This window comes from Hippocampus comes, unplaced genomic scaffold (genome assembly GCF_001891065.2).
Source record: "Hippocampus comes isolate QL1 unplaced genomic scaffold, H_comes_QL1_v1.1 scaffold7, whole genome shotgun sequence".
Lineage (NCBI taxonomy): Eukaryota > Metazoa > Chordata > Actinopteri > Syngnathiformes > Syngnathidae > Hippocampus > Hippocampus comes.
The window spans coordinates 8056363-8066351 of NW_017842060.1; the positions used below are offsets into that span (position 1 = coordinate 8056363).

General features: G+C 41.7%; 1 protein-coding gene across 8 annotated transcripts in view; it reads left to right on the forward strand.

Moving 5' to 3' along the window:
• The first annotated feature begins 2292 nt into the window (after positions 1-2292).
• The window catches only part of nfixa (nuclear factor I/Xa), a 134563-nt gene continuing 126866 nt past the window's right edge, over positions 2293-9989 (forward strand). For 5 of the 8 annotated variants that reach the window (XM_019861841.1, XM_019861842.1, XM_019861837.1 and 2 more), the window contains exon 1: positions 2299-2377. In XM_019861841.1, coding sequence (XP_019717400.1) covers positions 2375-2377 — 3 coding nt within the window. In that variant the 5' untranslated portion in view covers positions 2299-2374. Of the gene's footprint in view, positions 2378-9989 lie in introns of all 8 variants that reach the window. The other 3 variants (XM_019861840.1, XM_019861836.1, XM_019861834.1) reach the window with 2 other exon arrangements.

Sequence of the window (9989 nt, forward strand, 5' to 3'; positions counted from 1 at the left end):
AATATTAATATTATTGTTGTTTTATCTTGTCGATAAACTGCATGTTAAAATGTATTTAAAATCAATCTGAAGTGTAACAAATGGCATTTTGTAAAACCCGATAAAACATTCCTGCGTGTTGCGTGTCATCGGGGCCTCCCCGTGTACGTCATCCTGATGCACTTGCACACTTCAACAGAAATTGTCCAAATGAGGCCATTGGAAAAAAAAACCTCACAAATTCGATTGGCTGATGAATAATTGACATGACCAAATGTGAGAGGAGGTCATCCATAAATTATTGATGAGCCGTCATATTGTAGGAATGTCTGCTTAAAATAAGACGGATAACGACACACACACACACACACACACTTCTCTCTCTCTCTCTCTCTCTCTCTCTCTCTCTCTCTGTCTCTCTCTCTCTCTCTCTCTCTCTCTTTCTTTCTATTGCTCAGTGTATATGCGAACAACTGACTGAACGGATTATATTTAATGAACAAATAATAAATACATTTAATATACCCTCACAACGAGTTTTTTTCAACTGAAATAGTATTAGAAAACATTTGTGCTCTCACTTTGAATATTGTTTTTCACAAATCCTAATTTAAATCCCTATTTGTGCACATTACAAATTGTGTGTGTGTGTGTGTGTGTGTGTGTGTGTGTGTGTGTGTGTGTGTAAAAATTCTATTGCCTCTGAAGTGCAGAGGAAGGCTCTTTGCATGCTGACTCCTCTGGAAGACACTTTAAAGGAATTTATTTTATTATTATTATATATATTTTTCAATTATATTTTTTTCAAAATCAAGTTTGCAGCCTCAATCCAATTCGTGCACTTATAAAAATTGTGCATAAAACTACGGGAGAGTATCGCTATACTGTCCCGTTGAAAAGTTTGGGGTTACCCAGACAACTACGCATTCCATGAAAAATTCAGACATTGTTGATGTGGTCAAAAAAAAAACCACACAATATCATTTCGGACAGCTTTTTGAGTGATTGTTGTACACACACACACACACACACACACACACACACACACACACACACACACGATTAAAAATATGACATTTCTTGGGGACAGACCGTGCAAAAGCCAACTCCAATAGATCATGCACATGTCGATTCTGCAAACCCTTCTGACATGAAATTGGAAGTGACATGATAAGCACGCCAGCGTTTTCTGGTCTTCTGTTGCGCACTTTGCCTGCTGATTGCGCCACATCACGTCCGAGCGGTGCTACACGCACACGCACGCACGCGCCCGCGCAGACAAGCGCCTCACACTGCGGGCAAGGGGAAGCCTAATCCCCGCCGGTGCTCCTAATGCCGCTAAAGCCGCAGCTGCTCGCCCTGCTCGCTCCGCAAACTCCGCACTGCGTTTATTGAAAATTCATCTCTCCTCCTTACCTTCGCCACACAATCAATAATCACTTTGCGGCTCGCGCGCGCGCGCGTGTGTGTGTGTGTGTGTCTGTGGGTGTGTGTGTGTGTGTGTGTGAGTGTGTGTGTGTGTGTGTGTGTGTGTGTGTGTGTGTGAGTGAGAGAGAGAGAGAAACAAAGTGAGCTACTTTCTGGATGCTCGTTTTGGAGTTATTGTTTTTTTTTTACCAATCTTACGCAGTGATTTTTTTTTTTTTTTTTTTTTTTACGCACCGAGTTGCGATTCGATATTAGCTGCGCTTTCATCTTGAAGGGGGAGGCGATGAGGGAACAAGGGTCCCCCCACCCCCAGTCGACGTGCGTTGGGATCCACACACGGACAGACACGCACACGCGCACACACACGCACACATAGAGGGAAAGAGAACGAGAGAGAGAGAGAGAGAGAGCGAACGCGCGTAGTGCGAGTCTAAAACAGATCCGGCACACGACGCGCGAAGCAGCCAACTCTTTTCTCGTTATTATTATTATTATTTTTTAAATAGACATACCGAGCACAGAGGAGCACGGACTTACTGTGCATCCCGTCCCACTTGTCTTTTCCACATTGTGAGTGCTCGGAGAGCGCAGAAGCGGAGCGATCTGCAGGACAAGTTTGGACGCACGAAGACACTTTTTGGCGCGGACGTCTCGCAACGTCGCCGAGTGGCGTTGAAAACCCTCGAAAAGAAATCGCAAAACTTTTTTTTTTTTTTTTTTAGCCCTGTCGTCTTTTTTTTTTTTTTTTGATGCCCTCTCGGAGTGTGGACTCACTTTTAGAGAGTGTCTGAAGGTCTGTTTTGTGTGGACGTGTGTTCGTGGGTGTGTGTGTGTGTGTGTGTGGAGGCTTCCGGCAACAGCCAAGAGAGCAAGTCTTCCTCCCTCTCTCACTTTTTTTTTTTTTGGAAGCTGAACTTTTAAAGGAAAATGGGGCATTGAGAGTGTTGGCAGATCTCCCTGCGCTATAATGGTACGTGCTGTGTAACTCAATAGTTTGCCTTTGTTGGCTGCATGGACACGAGTGTGTGTGCGCGCGTGTGAGTGAATGTTCAGCTAAACGTTGTTTGGCTGCGTTCGAGCGCTTTGCTTACTTGGATGCACACCTGACTAATGTGTGTTTTTAGATGCAACGGTGTGTGTGTGGGGGGGGGGTATTTCATGCAAGTGCAACATAAAATTTGGGGGAAAGAGGCAGGAATACGACAAACGTTTATTATTATGACATCTATAGACTTGCATATCGAATGTTTTATTCAAAAGTGTGTGTTTTATTTCTTTTTAGAATTGTCTCGCAGGCCGGATGAAATGATTGAATAAACCGTGTGTGGCCCACGGCCCGTGGGTTTCTCACCCCTACTTTAGAAAAAAATCATGCTTGAAAATTGTCATTTTGTGATATGGCCGATTTGTTTGCATAAGAGATGTAGACAAAGATGGCATGTCGAGATCTTAAATTTTTTTATCAAGATATATATATATATATATATATATATATATATATATATATATATATATATTTTTTCATCTGTACCATTGAGCACTTAATTTGTGTATATGCCACTGCATGCAGGGGGCGGGGAGGTGAGGCACACAGAGAGTCTTTGTACCCCCCCCTTGAACAAGTGCTTTAATAGCCCAAAGAGGATGTGAAAGCACCAATGTCGACCTATGGAAATTAGGCAACCCCCTCCAGAATGAAATTCTTCTTCTTTTTTTTCCACTACTTATTAATTCTCCAGCAATTCGAAACAAGTTTATTATTGCAAGTTTTTTTTAACACTTTGCTAATTGTTCAGTAAGTGCATGCGGCAAGATATAAAGGTGGAAAAAAATGAAAAAGAAAAAGATGACAAGCAGGGTAGTACTTTAAAGATTTTAATTGCGATTTTTAGTGTGTGCATGCCCAAAAGCATGGGCCTCTTCTTTATTTATTTTTGGTCTTAATTCTATTCTTTTATTTACAAGTATATACTTATATTCATCATTTGCAGTGGACCGGTCCAATAAGATCCCACTTATGATTCAGAGGATTCTAATTTAATGCTAACATCGTCCATTAAATGTTGGCTATGACTATTTTGGATGTTTACCATTGAGCAAAACACAAAAATGACTGTTGAGATGATTTATAAAAAGGGCCTTTAGTAAATAGTTTTTAATTGTGTTTTCCAAGCGGCCTCTTCTCAAGTTCATTTGAGTTCAACCTGCATTTTCTTCACGTTCCAACCAGGGTGCCGAGCCACCCTTGACTGTGGGAAATTGAAGAACTTCACGTAATTTGCCTGCAATTCTATGCCAGCGACATACAGTGACAGACAGGGTAATTCAACGCTTTTCCACTAGGTGGCAGAAAGTGAAATTAACCTGTGTGGATTCCTTCAAGTCGCTTTTTTTCCAGTTTTGTGATCATTTCATCAGGGCAAGACTTCCCGGTTTCAGACTTTGTGTGATGTTTTTGTTTGGTGGCGTGCTGTAAGATTTTTTTTAAATGTTGCCTTGGTGTCAACAAAGGTTGGAAACACTGTTCTTAAGTATTTAGTCCTCAGGGAATAACTGCTAAATAATTGGTACAACTTTTGCCAAGATAAACATTTTCTTAACTGTACAAGAAGCAATGGTAAGTAATTCAGCGTTATTAACCATCACACAAGTCTAAACAGAAGAAAGCTACTATTATTAAAAACAAAAATTTGATGACAGCTGCAATTTAAAAAAAAAAAAAAATTCTAGTTATTTTTTTTTGCTCATGACTATTGGTCATTTTTAGAATGCTGTTTTGAATAGGCAGGTCACAGTTGCATGTCCCGCATTCCTACGTCACAATAAGTTCCATTTTCTGTTCTATGGTTGTCGGAACGTTTCCAACCGACTGTGCTGAAATCAACTGTGACATCATACAAGCGTTTGGAGGTTCCACTTTAACCGTTTCATGCATCCTGTAACCTGATAACACAATAAGCTCTCCACTGTATTAACCGCTGTCCCTGATAGGGTTCAAATCTTTCCAAGGCGCGATTGAATGATGACTGATGTTGGATTTCAGAAGCAAACGACGTTTTGTGCCGCCCATCTGGTGTTACATACCACGACGGCCTCTCCAAACTTGTGATTTGTAACATCGTCCCTCCAATTATCTTTCATTGAAACGAGTCATTAAACATCCGTGTGTCATCGGCGGAGATATCCCTCCTCGCGGTTATGTTTTGATTGGGGTGTTAGCAGTTCCCAGTCGGTGGTTGTACAGAAGCAACTTCTCAGTCAAGTGGAGGCCAAGACGTTGGCAGCCTGTGAAGGGGGGAGTGGGGGGGAGGAGCGGGCACACCACCTCCATTATTCCATTGGCTTCTAAAGAGTGTAATTTCACCTAAGACGTAACCTTGCGAGCTGTTTAATATAATGCGCTGATTTGTTCCGTCATGCTATGTGCGCTGTAATGCCACTCCGCGTTTCCTGCCCGTTGCCGAACTCGGCAAAAAAAAAAAAAAAAAAGGATAACCACAAAAAACACCCTTGACGACACAAAGGGATGACTGTGCCAGCCGTAACCTCATCGTTAAAAGCACTCGGAGGCCACGAGTGAGTGTGGTTTGGCTCATGTAAAATACCTCGATACGGTCGCATTAAGAGAAAAAAGGAGCCAACGAAGATTTGGGTTATCTTGACGTGGTGTGGAATGCAAGCAGCGTGGCAGCAAAAACCTGCCTGAAATGTTCTATGTCAACCGAATTTCAAAAGCAAGATTTTACACCCCCACCCCAACCAAAAAAAAAAAAAAACATTTTGGTTTTATAAGCATTTAAACTCGGGGCTGACTTCACTTCTGTTGGCAGCTTATTCCTTTTCTGTGCGGCGTAACAGCTCAATGCAGCTTCACCATGTTTACTTTGACCTCTGGGCTCCACTGATCGACCCAAGTCTGCAGCTCTCGGAGCCCTACAGGGTTTATTTAGCGTTTCTTTGATGTATTCAAGACCCAAACCATTCAGTGATTTATTGATCACTATCAGAATTTTAAAATCTTTCCAACAACTAAATGGGAGCCACTGTGAAGCCTTTACAACTGGAGTCATATGTTCTGAGAATGAACAAGTACTGCAAAACAGTCAATTGTTATGCCCATAATTCATATCTTAAAGGACCAAAAACAAGTTATTTTATCAATATATATTAATCGACCGATTAATTGGTTATCAGTTGTTTTGTTTTTTTTTCTGTGCCCTTTTCGGGCCCTACAAATATTCCAATTTACCTCGCCAAAGCTATATTTTTCCACAAAACAGCCACACTTTGCATTGAAAACATTTTATTTTTCAGTGACAAATTTTTGTTATGACAATACTATTATTTTCCTTCTCCGGGTACTCCGGTTTCCTCCCATGCTCCAGAAACATGCATAGCAGGTTAATGGAAGACTCTAAATTGTCCCTCGGTGGGAATGTGAGTGTGAATGGTTGTTCGTCGATGTGTGCCCTGCGATTGGCTGCCAATCACTTCAGGGTGTCCCCCGCTTGCTACCCAAAGACGTCTGTAAAAGGCTCCGGCACGTGAGGATAAGCGGATCGGATAATGGATGGAGGAATGCTATTTTCTGTTTAAAATACTATGTCTTGCCAGAAAACATTTTATTTCACCACGACGGGACGCTATGTCATGAAAAAGTCATATTTTGTCACATCAACGCGACATTTTGGCATAACAATACATTTTCCATGGACGTGTTACATTTTGCCTCAAAAATGTGTGGTTTGGCCCGCGTAAAGTTCCTGGATAAGGCCACACTGGGAAGTAAGGCCAGTGGAAGTCGAGTTTATCTAGTGTACAGAGGTGGTGTGGAGTGCAAGCAGCGTGGCAGCAGAAAATGTTGCAGCCTGGAACGTTCCGTGTTACAATTGGCACGCCATTATCTAAAGGCAGCAGTTATGGACGAGCCTGTCGAGCAAGATCACGATAGTTTACAGGCAAGGTGCCAGCCTGAGCTGATGTTCAGGTGTGTCACAATGTGTGCAAACTTGTTTCCCCCGCACTTTACTCGGAATGTTATCTGCTTTGCTTTCGGGATAAGCTTGGGTACCTGTGTTGGCTAAAATTGACCTTTGTTGTGTTGCCAGTGTCCTCTTTTAGCACTCTTCGGTGAAAGTGCTGACACAATACTTTTCAGTACTCACCGATACCAAGTAACTGATACCACTTGTTCTTTTCATAGATCAAATTTATACTAAACCAATGTCAAATAAATTTAAAGACAGACCTTTCGTTTACTTTTGACAAAAGGCAGAGCAGTGACTCTGTAGTAGAGAGTTTGAGTTCAAAATCAAATACAAACTCACACTGATTTAGGATTCATTTGTAGTAAATAAAAATAAATAAAAAAAAAAGGACAAATCCTTGAGTTTCAGTTTTTGTTCAAAACTGAAGTGCAAAATAATACAGGTTCAACCAGTGATTGTTAAGCATGATACGATGAAGTTAGAAAATAGGGCTGGGTGATATGGCGAAAACATTTATCACAATGGAACTATTTCCCACCAAGTGGGGTTGATTGATGTTTCAATTAAAAAACGATTAAAAAAAAAAGTATCCCATTAATCATAAACACAGAATAAAATACCAGCATCTGGAGTGAAAAATACTAGTCATATTTAGATATACAGGTACATACTACAGTCTAAGTACAAAAATGGCAGATAACAGATGAGTATTAAACTCTGTTTAATACACAAAAGTAAGTGAAAGTGCAATGTTGCCTGTACTGCATTGAACAGGAAAACTAGCCCCTAAATACTAACAGTATTTTATTTTTCTTTGTCGATGAAAAGCAGGTTAATTCATGAGGTACCATCATGGGGAAAGTCATCAAACCACCCAAATTGAGTTAGCAAGTAAACGCAAACAACACGCTAATAATGCACTCTTTGTAATATCAAGCAGCAAAGCATACTTTTACTTAGAAAGTGATTGTGGTGGACATGGATGGAATAAAAAAAAAAAAAATGGGTTCGCATATGAATGTATACATTTTGGTAGCAGTACTTTAATAATGCACTCTAAGCATGAACGCGGAAGTCCACCCAATCATATTTTCTATGTGCCTCGCCTTCACTAGTCGAATCACTGCATTCTGGTTCATGTTGCATTTGTGGAATCGGATTTAGGCAGCAAAATCAACCCGTTTTTAGCAATCTCAGCGGGCGGCCATCTTGCCACTTTCTGTTGACTGAAATTGACCACAGAGTTGCAGGTTACGACCAATCACGGCTCACCTTATATTTCTGAAGCTCAGCCATAATTGATTGCAATATTTTGCCTCAAAGATGTTACATTCAGCAATAAAAATGTTAGAATTAGCTGTGAAAGTGCCCATTGCCGCAGAAATGCAGCAAAATGCCATCTGGCAATAAAATGCTAAATTTAGAAGTGAAAATGTTCTAAATTGACACGTAAATATGTTATCTGGCCACAATGCGATATTCAACAATGAAAATGATTCATTTTGCAGCTTTTGCCACAAATACATATATACTACTACTTAAATGCAATATTTGACCACAAAAATGTTAGATAGGGCATTGAAAATGTTACGTGTAGAAATATGTTGCAAATGAACACTTAAACGCATTATTTGGCATGAGCAAAAGAAACGACATATTTAGTGATGATCAGGCTAACCAAGACGTTGTAAATAAAGGTCAGATTTTTTTTTTTTTTTTACGGGGAATGTGCATGATATATTTTGCCATTCCATCAAAGCAAGCAGGATTCAAGCGCAACATATTTTGGATGTAATCAAGTTACTTAAAAGCCTGTTTCAGTTGCTATGCTGTGTGAACAGGCTTGGCTGTACTTATGACCTCAAACACCCTCAAGTGGAGTGAAATCATTAAGGCCCACTCATCCATCTATCCATCCCTCATTTTTTAATGTAACCCCATCAGTTTCTCATCTTCTTTCTCACCCCACCCCCACCACTCCTTCGTCCTCCCTTTGAGACGTTGGTGTGAAAAATAGCATTTTTCCAACATATCTCCCCGAGGTAGCTTTGGCAGACGCTCACACGTCAGCCATGTCTGCCTTTCATACCCCCCCCCCCCCCACCCAACCCCGCACTCGGCCGAACAGATCGCCGGTGACGCCCGCCCACCCGGCCGCACGCCCGCCCGGTGTCTTTTGAAGAGGTTGCCATCTCTCACGGGTTGGCCGGACTCACTTTTTTTGTGTGTTTGTATGTGTGTCCTATCCTTTTCTTCGTTTTTCAGCCCGTACCTTAAACATGGACAATTTATGCTCATGGCTAGCAAATCAGACTTATAAAAACAAATTGAAACAGCTTGTGGTCAAATGGCTTGGTGGAAGGTGTGTGTGTTCCCAATCAAGTACGCGATGCAGTGATACGTTGCCATTCTTGCGCTTTCAAATGGAGCCATGTGAGAACAAATTCCACCACCGGGGCCCTTCGTACAATACTCTGTGGAGGCGTGTGCTTGAGTGTGCAAGTGTATATATGTGTGTATGTGTGAGCAGTTTTTGTCCCCTCCAAAGAATTTGGCCATATGGTGGTGAACACATACAGTAGCGACAGAGTGGAGGAAGGCTGGCGAGAAATAACGTAAAAACCTTCGCGCTTCTTTTCTTATACTTTTAAAAACGATTGATCAGATGGCTGAGACAAAAAATAAAAAACAGGAAAAAAAAGTACAAAAAGACCCAAATTGCATCACCCTGCATATTTGTGGAATGGCAAAATGTGTCTCAATTAACACATTTGCATGGGGCGATGATGGCGGACTCCAAATAGGTCACTGACTCAATCTCCCGCCTCCGAATCTTCCCTCTAAAATGTTAATTAAGGAGAGCTTTGAGATTTTTCTGCTCAGGGCTGGCCATATGGGCCGGGCATATGTTATATGTATATATAGTACAATTTATAATTCATACAGCGCTGCGGGAGGGAGCGTTTGAGGGCCTGGGTTTTTTTTTCTGGGGGGGGGGGGGGGGGGGGGCTATGGGAGCTTTGTTATTCTAGTGGAGCGTTTAACTTCTTTTTCGTGGTTACATCCAAACTGATTGTCAATTGTCGACAAAAGTGTCTGGATCGCTGTCACAAATCGCTTTGACTTGTGAGCCTCGAGTAACGCCACCTCACGTTAGAGCTGTCACGGTCGCGGCTTGTTTAGTCGCTGTTCCTCTGCAGCATTTTGGAGGCGCATGATGCAAGAGGATGTCACACTCTTCTCTGGAGCAGGAGCAATGTGAGTGTGAATTAGCGCACACTGTGGGTGGCTGTAGGTGGCAGCTTGCGTGCTGAATGGACTTCTATTCTTCTGCTTTCATGAGCGAGACGGTTGCGTGGATTCATGTGCGAGTGTGTCTCGAAACCAAAGATAGGTGGGTGTAGGCAAAGGTCACAAACAAGGTGTGTTTGCTTGAGTTGGCGTTCCTGCTCGCAAGCCAGACTGTAGCAACACTCATTTGATCAAGTTGAGCAATGTTTAGTTTAGGCATACGACGACGCTGCCTTTTCTTGCTCTTGTTTTTTTTTTTTTTTTTTTTTTTTTTTACTTCTTCTACACCGAACATCTACTCAC